Source organism: Cygnus atratus, chromosome 16, assembly GCF_013377495.2.
Source record: "Cygnus atratus isolate AKBS03 ecotype Queensland, Australia chromosome 16, CAtr_DNAZoo_HiC_assembly, whole genome shotgun sequence".
NCBI classification, from domain to species: domain Eukaryota; kingdom Metazoa; phylum Chordata; class Aves; order Anseriformes; family Anatidae; genus Cygnus; species Cygnus atratus.
The window spans coordinates 8,432,686-8,449,010 of NC_066377.1; the positions used below are offsets into that span (position 1 = coordinate 8,432,686).

The 16,325-nt window shown below is 40.3% G+C and overlaps 2 protein-coding genes across 11 annotated transcripts in view; one reads left to right on the forward strand and one right to left on the reverse strand.

The window, feature by feature from the left end:
* The window catches only part of RIPOR3 (RIPOR family member 3), a 56,131-nt gene extending 41,429 nt beyond the window's left edge, over nucleotides 1-14,702 (forward strand). For 6 of the 9 annotated variants that reach the window (XM_035548050.2, XM_050713975.1, XM_035548049.2 and 3 more), the window contains 11 exons: nucleotides 2,249-2,378; nucleotides 3,024-3,605; nucleotides 4,221-4,360; nucleotides 4,560-4,692; nucleotides 5,384-5,492; nucleotides 6,085-6,246; nucleotides 6,406-6,564; nucleotides 7,685-7,887; nucleotides 8,150-8,233; nucleotides 9,173-9,263; nucleotides 10,228-12,609. In XM_035548050.2, coding sequence (XP_035403943.1) covers nucleotides 2,249-2,378; nucleotides 3,024-3,605; nucleotides 4,221-4,360; nucleotides 4,560-4,692; nucleotides 5,384-5,492; nucleotides 6,085-6,246; nucleotides 6,406-6,564; nucleotides 7,685-7,887; nucleotides 8,150-8,233; nucleotides 9,173-9,263; nucleotides 10,228-10,328 — 1,894 coding nt within the window. In that variant the 3' untranslated portion in view covers nucleotides 10,329-12,609. Of the gene's footprint in view, nucleotides 1-2,248; nucleotides 2,379-3,023; nucleotides 3,606-4,220; nucleotides 4,361-4,559; nucleotides 4,693-5,383; nucleotides 5,493-6,084; nucleotides 6,247-6,405; nucleotides 6,565-7,684; nucleotides 7,888-8,149; nucleotides 8,234-9,172; nucleotides 9,264-10,227; nucleotides 12,610-13,297 lie in introns of those variants that run through there. The other 3 variants (XR_007708905.1, XR_007708903.1, XR_007708904.1) reach the window with 2 other exon arrangements.
* The window catches only part of PTPN1 (protein tyrosine phosphatase non-receptor type 1), a 43,760-nt gene continuing 40,517 nt past the window's right edge, over nucleotides 13,083-16,325 (reverse strand). For both annotated transcript variants that reach the window (XM_035548055.2, XM_035548056.2), the window contains one exon: nucleotides 13,083-15,460. In XM_035548055.2, the coding sequence (XP_035403948.1) occupies nucleotides 15,253-15,460 (208 nt within the window). In that variant the 3' untranslated portion in view covers nucleotides 13,083-15,252. The remainder of the gene's footprint in view (nucleotides 15,461-16,325) is intronic.

The window sequence follows — 16,325 nt, forward strand, 5'->3', positions numbered from 1 at the left end:
TCCAGCTGACCAGGATTTTTGTTGGGATTAACGCAAGTCTGGATCCACAGGTTTAACGAGGGCATTCAGATATGTATATCCATCACGAGTCCTTTGGCCCTATGGCTATTTAATACATGGCGGGACTGGACAAAAGGAGGCTGGTTAGGGTGCTGTCCTGCCCGTGGGAGAAAGGAGTTCAGAGCCTCTGGAGCTGAAGACAGAATTGAGTTCAGCTCTTCTATCCTCTGCCCCATTGCTTATGTTCCTCTGAGGACATAATCTAGGAAGTGTCCTCCTTACACACCCAACAGAAAAATGAAGAAGGGTGAGGAAATGGTAGAAATCTCAAGTATTTCACCCCTCCAAAGGGCGGGGATTTTGATAAAACATCTTACTGGTATCTGTGCACGGTACTGGCAAGGCTGAGGCACCTCTGTGTGTCAAAGTGCAAAGCTTCTGATGTCATGGGAGGTTCAATCTAGGAAACACGAGCTCTGATAAGTTGTAAACCCCTTCAAGGTCAGGCTGGGGACATGTTTTGGACGTGAATGCTGAAGTCCTGCACTGGTGCTAAGGCAAGCTAAAGGAGCGTCATACTCTGCATTAGTATCAGCCTTAACAAAGGCATTGTAATGTCATGCATTTCGGTTAATTAGTCATAAGCAAAGGCCAACATGCGTTTGGCAATATAGAAATAGAAAGAGGACAACAAAAATGATTAGAGAGATGGCGTCACTTTCATCACAAGGAGAAACTAAATAGGCTAGAATTTTTCAGGCTTGAAAAAGTGTTGATGCGTAGGTGTTTGCTGTGCAGAGTGTGAAAAGGAAATGACTAGCCACAGAGGACACCCCAAGTCAAAGTATTTGTTCTGTGTTTCAAAGTTAAATAATCAAACTTCCGCGTCCTTCTGGCCTACGCAGATTTTGTGTCAGTGATCACAAGAAGTGGCTAGACAAACTAAGGACAAGTTTGTCTGCTAGTGACGATTAATGGCAATATTCTGCTTATAAAGTCTGGCGCATGACACATCTAAGCTATGGATTGCCTGGAATTTGAGTATACGTCTGGGGAAGGCCTGCTACAGTCGACCTGTCTCCTGTGCATTTCCTTCCTGGCTTCTGTCAATGTCAAGATGTTGGGTGCGATGGACTCTTAGATCTGTCCTAATGTGATGCTTTGTTTGCTGTACAATGTGGAGCAGCATGACAGATCATACCCAAAGAGCTTAAAAGCGAGAGATAATAGATAGTTTTGAGCAGACTTGATTCTTTCCAGTGTTTGTTCACCCTTCTTTTCACTCTCTCTTCTCGCTATCCTGCAGTAACAGCGACTGCCTGCCTGTGCGGAGGGCAGCTCTATAGCTGTGTTTTGCTAGAGGGTACCAGTAATTGTCAAAAGGGCAAGATGATTTACATTGTTATTCCTGTCCCTTCCCTACCAAGTGTCATTTTGCATTACTGTATTGCTATATTACAAGCTACAAATGAAAAACCTGAGGAATGGATCCCCGTGTCTCTTAAGAAGCGCCATGGATGGAAGCAATTTGCTTCCATCAGTAAACATAGCAGGCTTTGGCTACGAGGTTCTTGCTGTCAGAAATCTGATTTATTTTCTATGCAGTGAGACAGTACAGATGGTTGTTAATGTGACTGCATGGAACTGGCCTGTTTGATGAACCCCAGCTGGGTGACACTGGTTAATTTAGCCAATTAACCTGTATTAGGCGAGCTCCCATAGCGTTACCTCCATGCTGAGGATGACAGTGGTGAGTTGCACTGAAGGATTCTGTCCATGTGCAACATGAGAAGTTAAGAGGAGGAAAATTAATTACGTTTTTCCTTTATTATATGTTTTATGTTTCCTTTCTGTCTGATACGGTGTGTATCTCGCTAGCCGTCCAGTGGCTATCAGCAAGCAACCTGTACCATACTTGCCAGCACTGTTGGCCACGTAGGAAACTACAGCAGGACAGGGAACTTGTCAGACTGCTGGCGTGTTGGACTCTTCTTCCAAAGACTGTGGCACAGGTCGCTTTCTAAAGGGTGTTGTGAATTCTGCATAAAATATACACAGTTTTTGCCTACTTCCTTCTTTCTCTGCTGCTGCAACCAAAGGTACTGGTCAGAGAGGCAGTCCCTCTTTCCTTTTATTCACCCTGCTGTTTACTAAATGTCACAATTCAAATCCTAACTAATCCTGTTGCTAGACGTAGCTGTACTTGCTGGTTGTACTGACACTTGCGTTTTTGTTTCTTTTGCTACAGACCCTTTGACACAGAGAACCTGTTTTTGTCACCTGGAACCACTGCCAAGTTTTCTGTGGGTAGCAGGAAGAACTCTTTGTACAGCTGGACCCCACCAAATACACCCAGCTTCAGAGAGAAATACTATCTAGTGAGTATGCTGAGGAAAACAAATGCGAAGTGCAAACCTAGGATGTGATTTGTGGATTAGGTTAGGCTATTGAAGAGCACAGTCAGAAATGTGGGAACATGTAGCATTCTGGAACCATTGCAGATTATCTGGGGGCTTCTTTGTATTTTATTTTTATTATTTTTATTTTATTTTAACCTCTATTAATTTGAGTTTCATTTTAGATTTTGTAGAAGAAATGAAATCACTGCCAAATATGCCTCTTGGCAGCCAGAATGGTGGGGATCTGGGCATGTTTTTAATACTCTACAGTGGGAATCAAACTAGGATCCAGCCTCAGTGGTCATGGTGCAGAGCAGTATCTTAGAACTGCTATGTAAAACAAGCCTTCTTCCTCAGCTCCCCTTTTTGCCAAGGGTAGCCCAAGGGAATAGAAAAACCTCTCCATGCATTCAAGAGGGTTTTAATCTAGTGGTTGTTTTATATGATCTCTATTTCTGCAATATGTCTCAAATACTGATAATGTTATATATACATTCCCTTAATATGAAGTCTAACTCAGATTGGTGTTGCCTCACCATGCCAGGAAACACGGTTCTCTATCTTAGGTGGTATCTTATGCTTTTCAGTTATATATGTGCTCACGTATACGTTTGTTTGCTGCAGTCTGTTTTGCAACAAAGACAGAACCAAGGGGATGTAAGTGAAGAAGCTCAGCCTCCCAGCATACTGAGCTATTTGGCTGCCTGTGATTTTGGTGTGCATGAGAGGAGCAAGCCTCACGATCCTGTAGAGACGAGTGAAGCGGACTCATTCAGCTCTGAGGATCTGAAAGGGACAGAGTCTAGAAATACAACTCCAGCTGCAGACCACAGGACATTGCCATTGGTGATTATTCAAGAGGCTTGTGCAGAAGAGCGACATCCACTTCCAAATCGTGCAACTCTGGACATTCTGAAGAAGACTCCGTGTGCGGATGGATTTCCAAGTAACCCATCTACTTTTCTGAGTCGTGGTAAAGGCAGCAGAGCTTCTTTCAACCAGGCCAGAAATCGCCATCTGACAGAACAAGAAAACATTAGCCAGAAAAGCTTGAATGCTGCAAATGATGTAAAACTAGATGGATGTACGAAGTCAATTGATAAAACTCTCCAAGAACTGTTAAATTTGCTGAAATTACATGATGTTAGGAAAGCCCAACTGGAGAAATTGGAATACCAAGTTTTATCTATGAGGGATAAATTAAAGGTATGGTAGTGTTCTATTCTTGGTAGCTTCCGCTGCATGTAGTTTTCGCTGTTACTCCTGGAACTGTGAAAATTTCATGACCCTGTAGTGGGCTTGACATCAGGATGTATCAGTGGCATGTTCCCCAAAAATAAGTTTGGCCACCAGAGGTCAGTCAGTACTCAGAAAAGGCAGCCTTGAGAGCTGACTACGCAGAAGCACTGTGTTTCATCTCTCAGGGACAGCATTCAAATACTACTCAGAGGTCAATAATCTGGAAAAAAAAATAAATTAAGAAACTGCATGCAGTCAAACTGGAAACTAGTCTGGGTTAAACAGAATCTGAAAAGTTCTTGGATACTACACTGACATGCAGCAGCCTGCTCAGATTGCTACTTCTGGATATGAAACAGGGAATACGACACTAATGGCAGGAGATGCAGGGAAAGTCAGCTCTTGTACCAACCTTCACAGGTGTGGAAATCCAAAAAGCAATACAAAAAGACTAAAATATTGAAGCATGCTGTGAAATTAATTAGCAACCAGTTTTTGAAATCAGCAATGTACCAAGAGCTAGTTTTCCTGATGGTTTGATGCCTGCAAATAACAGTATTTGTCCCTCCATTCTATCAACAGCTAAAGACACTTCACCACAAACGTTCATCTATGGAAAGTTTAATGGTGGAGACAGTGCTGGAAAGTTTTGACTTTTTAAATGCTGACTGCAGTGCTGATGAGCTTTCGTTATTTGGAAGCATAAGAACAGCCAGTATCAGGTAGGTACCTGCAACATTTTATTATAGGGGACAAGGAAAAGGGGAAAGCAAGGCTGATCCCAGGGACACTTACTGATAGACTGTGCTTGGCTAGGTACGAATTGGACAGAGCTGCTAATGGTATGAATATCCAGGATAGAAACAATTTTTTTAAAAATTATTTTTGAAGGCTCTGAGATTCATTTCATTCATTCAACAGCACATACAATGACAGCACGTTTCAGTCCCTGAGCTGTGACATGAAAACAGAAACAAGAGGTGTAACTACTGGTGATGACAACTTAGATGTACTTTTGATAACTCATCTGAAGCTGTGCAAAGCTCTCTTGCAGGTAAGAAATAGCCTATGGGTTTCCAGGGCAGTGGTTCAGGATGGCAATCGTGTCCCAGCAATGCAGCGTATACATGTATGTGGGCAGATCACATTGTACAAAGGTCATAAAAAACCACTGCCTTTTTTAGCCTCTTGTTTTTTATGAAGCTCTAACAAATGCTTCTGTGCACAAAGCAGGCTGCCAAAGGAGTAGGATAAATTTTGGTTCCATTGTGTGCCAATAACAGGTGATTATTATTATTATTTTTATGAATGGAAAAACTGCTGCCTCTAGAAAGAACTGGTAGCATATAGTGAAGAAAGAATTCTTACCTCTCCTTGAGACCTCACTCCCCTGTTGATTTCAGTTAGTGCTCAAGCACATTATTGTCCTCAAAGTATCACCTCTGATTTGGATGGCCTGTAGAAGACAGTATATCTGTTACTATTGATCTGCTACACAGTTGTCAGTAGATGGGGCAGAGAAGAATTTCAAATGCTGGACAGTCTTTTCGGGGAGAATGTGATTTATTTATCCTGTTCTGCTGAGCAGCTTTGTACTCAGAAGTGATGAGAAAAGAGGCCTTTTGAGAGAAGCTGGTGTTTTCTCACAGATTTTAGAAGCTTGATTCTATGAAACAAAAACTCATTCGTCTTGAGCTTGATACTGCCTTTGTTTCAGCTACTGAGATGAGCATGTTGCATTTCAGAAACTCAGATCACCAAACATAGCCCAGATTGTCCAGGAGAGCGTTTTGGAAGAAGTGTCAGAGCAGACACAAGTCCTGGGGGATGTCTTGGATACGTCTGTTGAAGAAAGTGAGTAACTGCATATTGTCAAGGCATTCCAGAGATATGAGAGTTACAGGTTATGCTGTTTGAGTTTTCCCAGATACATCGGAGTTTCATTCTAGATTCCTTACAAGCATTCATATAACTAAAAAAGTTCTTAGAGATAAATTTTAAATTCTTAGAAAAAACATGTCTTGTTCAGAGGTTCGGAGTTTTCCGCTTGTGAAGGTACATAAGAAAGGATCTCTAAAATGCTTGGAAGTGGCATGCCTCTTGCTGGTAGAAGTGGAAATGGTTAAACTCACAGAAAGTTCTTTTGAAACTCGAATCAGATGACAGGAAAAGTGACTAATGAACTGAGGGGCAGTAGAGCTCTGCTAGGCCTCTCATTCAGGTCTCCTAATGACAGGTAGGTACCACAACCAAAGCTTGCTGAAATCAGTACTTGCAGATGTTTAAAATACTGGCAGCAAATCTCCAGCTTTGAACCAAGCCATCTATATAATGCAAATACAATTTATGCTGACACATCCCTAGATACGCCATGCGGTGCATAATTTCTTATGTAAAATCCAAAATCTGCTAGAGCTCACTGTTTTCCTAAAATGTGATTTTTCAGTTATTCAGAAGACTAAGAAGAAAAAGCACTATCTGAAAATCTGGAGTGATCTTGCAGAGCCTGGCAGTATCTTGTTTGCTTCGGCAGAAAGATTCCATAATGCACTGAAATACACATCGGCACTCAAAATGAAGGAAAAATACCCTGGTCAATTAGAAGCAGGTACCAGTGCGTTCCTTGAACATGAGGTTGCTTTGGTTTCATTTTGTTGCAAGGATGAAAATTGTCCTTGTGCCTTTAAAGAACATATTTGTTTTAAGCAGCTTACATCTAACCAACTTTTCCTTTTCTCATTTGTTCTTTTCTGTGTTATCATTTCAGTATTGCGGAGATTTCTAGAGCAGATTGTCACTTGTGATGGATTGCTCCCCTCTCCGTACCACCAAACAGAACCAGTTACTTTATTCCAATTTTATAGCTACCTGGAGAAACATCATATTACCAGCCTGGACAAACACTTGGGAAAACTTGCTAAAGAAGGTAATGGCAGCACTTGACTTCTTAACTCAAATCGTCAAGCCCAGGAGCTGCTTCTTCCTCCTCAGGTTTCTGGTGAAGATAAACTTCCAGAGCAGAAAACAGCCCTACCATTGCATTGCCAATTTGTTTTGGTTTTAATTCCCCTTATAACCATGCAAGGTTAGTTAGAACAGGATAGGCATGCTTGACTCTCACATCTGACCAGGTAGAAACAAAACAGAGGTGTGAAGGAAACATTCATCCCAAGTGTTGTGAAAAAAGGATTCTGTGATGTACTGAAGTTAGAGCAGAAACCAATTTGGCAGCAACCTACACCTAGATTCAAGGACTGAGTAGATGTCTGTAGCTTTGTGTGGCTATATCAGCAGCAATGACACAGTTAATAGCAATAAAATTTCAGAGGTTAGTAGCACGTGCTTTCTAAGAAGTAGCCAGAGTCTTGCTGAAGCTTAGTCCAATAGCACTTTAAAATTTAGCCTGTACCAGAAAATAATAATTTTTAAAATGGTCCTGATGCTGGATGCATCTTTAGTTTTATTTTTGATGCAGATGATTTATCGGGTAGGGGACTGAGGATTTGTGCATTATTAGTGAAAAAGACCTGGAATACTCTTCAAATTCAAATTGTCAATTCAGCCTCTGATATTTTTTTTATTTTGAAAAGATACAAGGTTTTCTTTTCAACCAATACAGAAAGATTTTTCAAAGCTGTTTAAAAATTATTTGCTTGATCACTTTTTCCCTTTGTTTTAGGACTGTTCTGGTTGTCTTAATGTCCAAATGTGCAGGAGTTCTCTTGCATTGTGTGTCGTACTTGATGCACCCAGGTCTTATAAGGACCAGGGCTTTGTTGCATCCTGTGCACTAAAATTATGAAATAATAGTCACTGCTCCATTTGTCTGACAGTCTGGCATAGGAGGAAATGAAACAATGAAAGGGAAAGAAGACAGGATGGTCAAAGGGGCAGTCATCCTGATGTGCTTCCTGCTGTGCCTAGCTTGCTTATTAGCCATGTGAATAACTTCATAGGCTGAAGGAAACAGAATTAGAGAGGAGTTTGTCTTGTCTTGAAAATGTCTTCATTTGTCATTTATTGAAGTTAAGTCATTTCACTTGCAGTGATGCTAATTGAGGAGCTGCAGTGCCCTGGACGGCTGAAGACTCTTAAAAAATTGAAAGGAAAGCGATTGAACAAGCTCCAACCTCTACCGCAGACTTTACGGCTGCTTGGGATTTTACAGCTGGATGACAACCACCGCGTCAGCAAAGCAGCCACATCCTGCCTCTCCCGTGCAGCAGCAAACAAGAACTTTAGGGAAAAGGTTAAAACTTACAGTACTTACCAGCTTCTCTAATTAGATGCTGGAATACATGCAACTTGTTTTATCCTAGAATAGTACGGTTGCACTTCATCAATCTGTTCTTGAACCTAAACCACGAAGTGCTCAACTGATTTCTCTGTATCCTTTATTCAATTTCACATAGGTAAAACAGTGCTAATGTCAGTCTGAATTTGAGTGCTCAATTATGCTTAGGTTATAAAACCTTTCTTCTTATGTTTTTTTCTTTTTTTTTTTCCTTTAGGCTCTCCTTTTTTACACTGATGTTTTAGCTGATTGTGATGCAAGACTTCAGCAAGCTGCGTGCTTGGCCCTTAAAAACCTCAGAGTAAGTATTTATAGCTCTGCTTGCTTTTTGCTGTGTCTGGGAAAAACTGCTGGGTGATGAAGTGTTTTCTATTTTTTTTTTTAAGCTTGTAGGGTTACTTTTTCAGCTTCCTTTTATTTGAAATCGATGAATACTTTGGCTGGCACAGTTCTAAAATACTATTACTGTTATTTAAAAGGCAGCAGGTAGAGGGAGCTGCAGTCGGCTTGGAGTGTCTCAATTTGATTTGACAGGCACAGCAAAATGGTAGAAAGGATATTTCCTAACTTCTACAGTATTGTCACAGCAGACAGTATCTGACAGGGAGACATCTAGTGTGTATGAAAATGAGCAGTGGAGTCATTTGTATATGGAGTCGGTTCTTACATTTTAACTGTAGAAATTAGAAGTTAAATCAGTTCATCTTATTTTAATAATAGGCGATTATAGACAGAAAATAAAAGTAATATTTTTAAAGCTATTCTGACAGTTTCTTATAATAGCAATAAAGCTATCAAACAGCTACAAGCCTGTAATACATTGTTTGCACACAGGCGATTATTGTGAGTACAGTTTCTACAAACATGTAGTCACAAGATAGGCCCCACAAACCGGTCTTACTCTCAAATAGTCAGATTTGCAAAGCAGCTGTTGCCATTGCACAACCTATCAGTGAAGGTCCTGATTGCTTTATGGTAATTTAACAATACTGCAGCAGTGAACTGCACGCTAGAGTTTTAACACTTTTTCATGCCTTGAAAAGAGAAAGCAGCAGAATTGAGATCGTGCTCATAAAAATTAAGTGCAAGCTTATATGTTAGGGGAGAAAAGAAAGATCACGGTCGAAGTCAGATACAAGAAGAGGTGGGAGTCGGTTTGCACTGTGTTTATCTTGCAAAAAAAGTGTTCATCAAAATGCTTGCTGAAGCTACTGTTGCAATTTTACTTTTTTTCAAACAGGCTATAGAGAGTATAGAGCAGGTCGCCCATCTGTGCCAATCTGAAATAGAGGAAGTTAGGAATGCTGCCCGGGAAACAACACTGTCCTTTGGTAAGTCTTGCATACAGCTTTCAAATATAGATTCCGAAGAGTAGCATGAAATAGTGCAAAACCAGACAGGCCTGAAGCTTTACCTATGTGTTGTACAGCATGAACACATCTGGGACCATGGAAATGTTTCGTGAACAGCTCTTTCATATCCCGTTAAGTTACTACCATTAGTAATCTTCCCCTCCTAGCTTTTGTAAAAATGACATTTGAACCTGGCAGAGTACAGTAATGCTGCTTCTAGCTCTGTGAGATTAGCTAAGATGATTTAAAGATCTTTTATAAAGGAAAACAACAACAGAATATTTCAGCCTGGTAGTCTCATGTAGCCACCTACAAACCGACTAGTTACTTCTAATTTTCCTGTTCCTATTCTCCACACTGCTCCATTCTGAACACTGGAGCCATCATAAGTACAGACAAAATTGCTTTTTACCTGTTACTTCACCTGAATTCTGTAGATACACAGCGGGGTTGACCTGGTAATGAAATGTCAATGTTCTCAAGTTACTACTGTCTAGTATGTGTACTTCTAATAAAGGCAAAGGAGAATTGTCTAGGATAAGTTTATTAAATGCTTAGCAGCTGGGGAGGATGTCCACTTATCGAGGAGATGGTTAATTTCTCTTCTTGCTAAAAACAATTAAGATCATGCTTAGTTCTGGGGCTCTCCAGACTTACCTCACAGAAATACTAAGATTCACATGTATTACAAAACAAGTTTTCCAGTTGTGATGCTCCAAATTAACGTGTTTACAGAAGGCCTGATTTCTTTTTTTTCCCCATGGTGTCTTCTAGCATTTTTTTTAAAAAACCTATTCCTTTAGAGATGTTTTTGTTCAGAGCTTAATAAAAACTCTCAGGAGTGACAAAGTCACAACAGAAATATTTCAACGTAGCACTTTTCTCAGGGTGTTTCTAATGGCTTTCTTTTCCTCAGCATGGGATCTATTTTCTTTCTCCATAGGTGAAAAAGGACGGCAAGCCTTTGAGAAAATGGACAGGATTTGCTGTGAATTAAGAGACACCGTGCAGCAAGAGGCTGAAATTGAAATCACAGTATTTTAGTAGTGGAGTATGAGGAGCTAAATCATACTGTCCTCACAGCCACAGCTGAGTACTGAGGATTTAGTTTGTTCAGTGTCTGGTTTACTAGACCCTGCCACGTACATGTTGCGTACTGACAGAGTACAGTTTTGTTTCCAAAGTGGGCACAGTTTGCAATCTAAACCAAATAGACTGGAATCTGTATTTTCTCACTCTCAGCACATGATGAAATCTCAAATCGAGGTGCCACTTGAGTTAAATCTCCATCTCACTGGAACTGGCTGCCCCTGCACAAACTAAAAGTCAAATATGATCTATTTTCACTTAAAATATTTTATTAATTTTTGCATTTCTCTAAGAGGAAATAAATGATCACTCTCCTACAGTCCATCTATAAACTAGCGGACAACAGCTTACTTACATCAACTTCCATATAAATTAGAAAAATCTAGCAGCTGTAAGTGGCGACCTTTTTTTTTTTTTACGCAATTTAGTTGCAGAAGGAAAACTTGTTACTTTAAAAGCCGTTTTTGGGGTAATCATTGCAACTTAGGCCAGGCTCGAGCAAGGCTTGAAAAGGGTAAGTACTGAGTGTATATCCTCAGCAGTTTACAAGGGGAAGTTATTTATCATATTAGCCATGTACAGATCAGACTGCCATATGGACAGATCTATGTAAGCTTAAAAAAATACAAAAAGCATTTTATTTCTTTAGTCATAGACCAAGGTTTCGCATAATCACATACCCATTGTCAGGCTCCTTACTCAACACTTATTTAATGTAGTGGAGGGTAGTCATAAAGAGGTCTGGCTTCAGGTAAAATACTTGAAAGGGTTTGGCTTGTGTGTATATATTTTATATATATAGTACTTTTTCTATTCAGTATTTATTTGTTGGATTTCATACTTTTTTTCTAAAATTCTAATAAAACTTTGAGACAAATTCCTGCAAGTCCTTCATGCTGGTGTGTCTAGAATAATGGGAACAGGGATAAGGCAATCAATCCCTCAAGGCAGGTAAGATACTTTCTTGATACACATCCTAGCTCGATACATGGTATGTTATGTACTTCTAGCTATGGGAAGTTCAGGCTTGCGCAGTTGGAACAGGCTGGGCTGTCAGTTTTTCACTTGAGGAGGTGCAGCTTGCTGAGACACTTCAGCTCTATACTGATGAGCTCTGACTAGCAGGACCATGGTGTCAGGTCATGCTATTCCATAGCAAAGTTTGGTTAAACTTAGAAGGGGCTGCTTATCTATGGTCTAACTCTGCTTTTAATTTACAGATTTATTTGAAAGCAGGGGAATGACGTTTTCCTACTTTGGTAAGTTTTCTGCTTCCCCCTAGCTTCATTCACCTAATCTGCCCCTTCACTACACTGCCTTCAGAGAACGTTTTGTATATTGTATATATACAGTATACTGCTTCAGTAAAAGATAAGTAAATTCTTACAGTAACATTTAAAACATTTTCCAGTAAGAAAAATAACAAGCATTGGGTTAGTCCAGAGTTGCAAGTGGTTCAGAATAGAAGCCAAGGGCTCTAGCACTGAGAAGACAGGAAGCGATGAGACACATGTACGTTCTTTAAAAAAAAAGAATTTTATTGTAACAACTAAAATGAGAACTGAAAACTTGGATGGGAAATTGAAAAACTGTACAATTTTACTCTAACCTCTGAGGTCTTTGCAGTGGCTTACACAAAAGACAAGATACCTGAAAATGTATTATACCAAAACATTTAGCTTTTTTGTTTTTTATTTTTTTTAAAAAAGTTTAGTCTATGGCAATCTGTAAAAAAGAAAGACCTGATGAGTAAATATTTGCTTAAGGCATATAGCAGAGCAGCTCACTAACTTTCTAACAAGTTTAACATGGATATTTGTCCATTTTCCAAGAATAGGTTAACCAATACACCCACTTTGAAGTGCTACTGTATATACACACCCGAACTACTACATACATATACAAGACATCAAAACAAAAATGTTTACAGTTCAGTATTATAAGCCTTATACACACCTCACTGGTCTTGTGGGCTACTTCACTGTCTATCCCAGGACAGTGTCAATTCTCCTGGATTTGGAGCAGATGAAAGAAATAGCAAAGTACGTTGGCAGAAAAGGAGGGGAGGGGTGTTCAAAACTTCCTCTGCAGGAAGCGTCTCTTACTAGAATAATTTGCAAAAACAGTGCAAGTGAACTATTCTGGATTCAAAGGAAGATGCTTTATTTTACTGTCAAGCCTAAAATTTAAAGCTTTCCTTCTTGGGAACAGCATAGCTTGCGGGGGGGGGGGGGGGGCACCATTTCAAGAGCCTCTATTTCTGCAGCTCAAAGCACGCTATTGAGATCTTGCGAAAAAGGTTTTCCTCCTCATCCTCCAGTGCAGCTCTGCAGGCAGCAAAGTCATACCCAGCAATCACTGAGTTATCACTCACCTCAAGTGACCAGAGGTGAGGTGTGGATACGGCTTACTAAACACTCTGGAATGTCTGTACTATAGTTACTCAGCTGAAATGAACCATGCTAAACAACCGGGTTACACTGAGTACGCAGAAATTCAAGAGGAAGTCATGCCAAGTATTAGGCCAGTACATGTTATCTGATAAACACCAAATCAATCTATCGCTGAACGAAGAGACTTTCAGCAACACCCTTTGAACCACAGCCACTTAATGATCAGTTCATGCAAATATAATTTGGGCACATCAGTAAGCAGAAATATAAGTTCTTTCACCTTTCAAGCACGTGGTATTTAATCAGGACACTAGAAGACTTTACATGCATTTTAATACAAATGATGTACAAATGTTGCTTTAGAACAATATTCTACCAGATGATGGAGAGAATAGTGGGGACAAAGCAATCACGTACTGTATCTTAAATACACAGATGAGCCGTTATATATTACCATTTTTCTATACTCATTTTTCATGATTCCAATAATATAACTAAATATTGACTGATTACAACATTCCTCCTTTCCAGTACTGGTCTGACCAACAGTCTCACAGGTAAAGTATTGACTCCCAGTACTACCTGAGGATTTATTATTGTACTTGTGAAAAGCCCTTGACGCAAGCTTGACAGAACACAAAATAGAAACAACTCCCACCCCCCCCAGTTTACCACCTTATTCACTGAAGGAGAAGAGCTACGCTACAGACAGTTTTGCAAAAATAAATATGGAGTGGAAAGAGACTTACATAAGATACTCCATAGTGATGTCTGCACTGAGAATGGTGGTTAAGTGCTATAAATCTAGAAAGCATTTAAAGATAAAAAGAACTGATTATTAACACTGTTGCAAACCAGTTGTCATGGATTAGTTTCATTCACTACACCTTTCAGTAGTGAATTGACTCTCATCTTCTGCCCCATGACATCAGCAAAGAAGTCTTTGCTGCTGTTGTTTAAACAATAATAATTTGGTACTAATGCAAGGAACAGCATTGACTAAGACTGTTCAGTGCAACGCAGGCTTCCAGTCACGGTTCCACCAGTGCACCCAAACCCTTATTTACAAGCACTTTACGTTTTCACCAACTGAGCGAAACAATTCAGATGCAGCACGGCACAGGACAAACCCACCCAACTCACGTTAGGACAGCGACAACCCTGTCTGCAGAGGTGCAAGACTTACCCACCAACACCACCATGTCCCACAATCACTGAACAGTGCATCTTTGAGCCAAACTAAGCCAGCAATTTAAATCTTTGCTTTAAAGAAGCAGAACACGCAAATGCTTGCATCATAAGCCAGCTGATACATTCTCAGACCAACATGTCTTCTGTTGAGCTTTTTACTTCTTAAGGAAGCTGCCACAGCATTAATTGCTCTGGATTTCTTGAAACGCCTTCCTGTTCATTACCCGCACTGCCTCTGAGCACGTTACCTCTCCAGCCGCTGGAGGAAGCATGCTATTCCTTATGAAGCAGATGTACAGATGTAGAGTGAAACTGCATTTTACATTCCAAATGATGAGGTTTAAGAACTGGTCCTTCTCAATGCCAACTAAACAGCTGCAAAATGCTGGTGGACATGTTTTGGTTGAATTCCGTTTCCCGTTTCTCTCCCTCCCCTCACCTTCTCCTAACCCAGAATATAAAAGTAAAAACAGCTTTACAAAGGATGGTGCAATGTAAATAGACATATGTGCAAGTAGAGTGCAACAAAAGTCAATGAGAAGATACACTTATTTCCAAAAAAAAAAGAAAAAAAAAAACGAAAAAAGAGCTTGACATGTTGGGATACCCTGAGCAAATGCAGAAGCCTGTTTCTATAAACACATGTAAAACAATAAGCTCTTTAAGAACAGTTATGCCAAGATTAAATATATCAATACCACAGGCACTGCCCACAACTCAGTCTTTAACAGATGAAGCAAGTTACAAAACAAAACTAAAAAAACACCCAACCACAACTGCCCCCCCCTCCCCCCCTTCAAAAAGTTTACATTCTTCAGGTATGTGGGTTTATTTTTCTTTTTTGGGGGGAACTCATCGATATAACTCATGTATTTGGTTACAACACTTGGAGAGTACAAGCAAGTTTCACTTGTGCCTAGTTTTTCTGAAACATGAAAGAAAAAGAACTGGCTTTTTAAAAAAGGCTAAAAACAACAATGTGTTGTAATTCTATTACTTAGTTTAAAAAAAAGAAAAAAAGGAAAACAGACTATTTGGCATTTTCTTTGCTTACTCCTGAATATTTTAAGGCCCTGAGATTAGAATATTATGTTCTTGGGACCACAGGGCTAGATAAAACCCTAGTGCATCAATTCTCTCTTAAGCCCTAACCAAAGTTCCAGCCTTGTAACCTAAGATCTACCTCCACTGAGACAAGGCTCCGATGCCTCAATTAGCTTTCTTTCACAGAAGCTTATTACAAACCGATCAAATCGTTGGTGTTTTCTGCAGGGTCATTCGTGCTGGCATGTCCATCAATGAAAACATACCCTGTAAAAAAGATAAGCCCCTGCTGTGAGGAAGGTGAACATGCATATATTCACTAGAAATGGCTTCCAAGTTGTCATCATGTTCTCATCATCCTCTTCTAAGTTGTCTGACTTCATCGACTCTTCTTTGTGGGGCGAGAGATGCTGATTTTCACCAACAGTTCTCCTCCGAATTTCAGTGTCTTGACTAGTGCTTAAGGACAAAGAAATAAATATTCAGTACCGGATTTTGCATTTTGGAGAGAAGCCAGGCAGACTCGATGAGAGCATGGCCTCACCCACTAAACATCACAAAGGTGGAAATCTCTTGCTATCAGGAGCTGCAGCAGATGACACACCAAAGCCTGTCCCTGATGATTACGGTTCAGGCTATTAAATTACAGGTTTAGAAGAGCGTTTGTCATCAAAAGCCACCCAGAAAGAAAGAATAGTAAACATTCAGTCTGTACCAGATGCTCAGATTACTTATGAATTCAATCCCCAGGGAAGCTCTTGCTAGGTAACCATGCTTGGGGAGTATTCCGTGCCCTTTACAGAGCCAGGTGACTTAGCTTTAATCACCACCTACTTCCATTGCTCATCACAGATCTGCCACCTGCACAGCCAGAGACAAGAACCAAACTTGTACAAAGCCACATCCAGCTTAGGGGAACATTACAGTTCTAAACCCACGCACCCGCTCAAAAAGTGAGAAAAGGGTGGAATTGTGAGTTGCTTGTGCAACCGTAACTTAGGAAGAGTGGCTACACACACGTTGTGATAGCTTTTAGTGATGGAACTGATGATTTCTCCACCTTTTAATGTTATTTCTGGATACTAGGCCTCCATCATGGTGACAGTATCCTGACACCCAAGGAAGCTTCTAAACTGAGCAGGAACTTTCAGATCTACAGTACAACTTCTTCTATCCGAATTTAGAAAGCAGAGCACCACTGTGCCGTGACAACCAGCAGGGTGGTAACCAGCAGGGAGATGCTTTGCATGGGGACTTCCTACACATCTGCTGACAGCTCAAGTACAGAAGTCAGCAATCTGCCATCCCAGGCACCACGTACGCG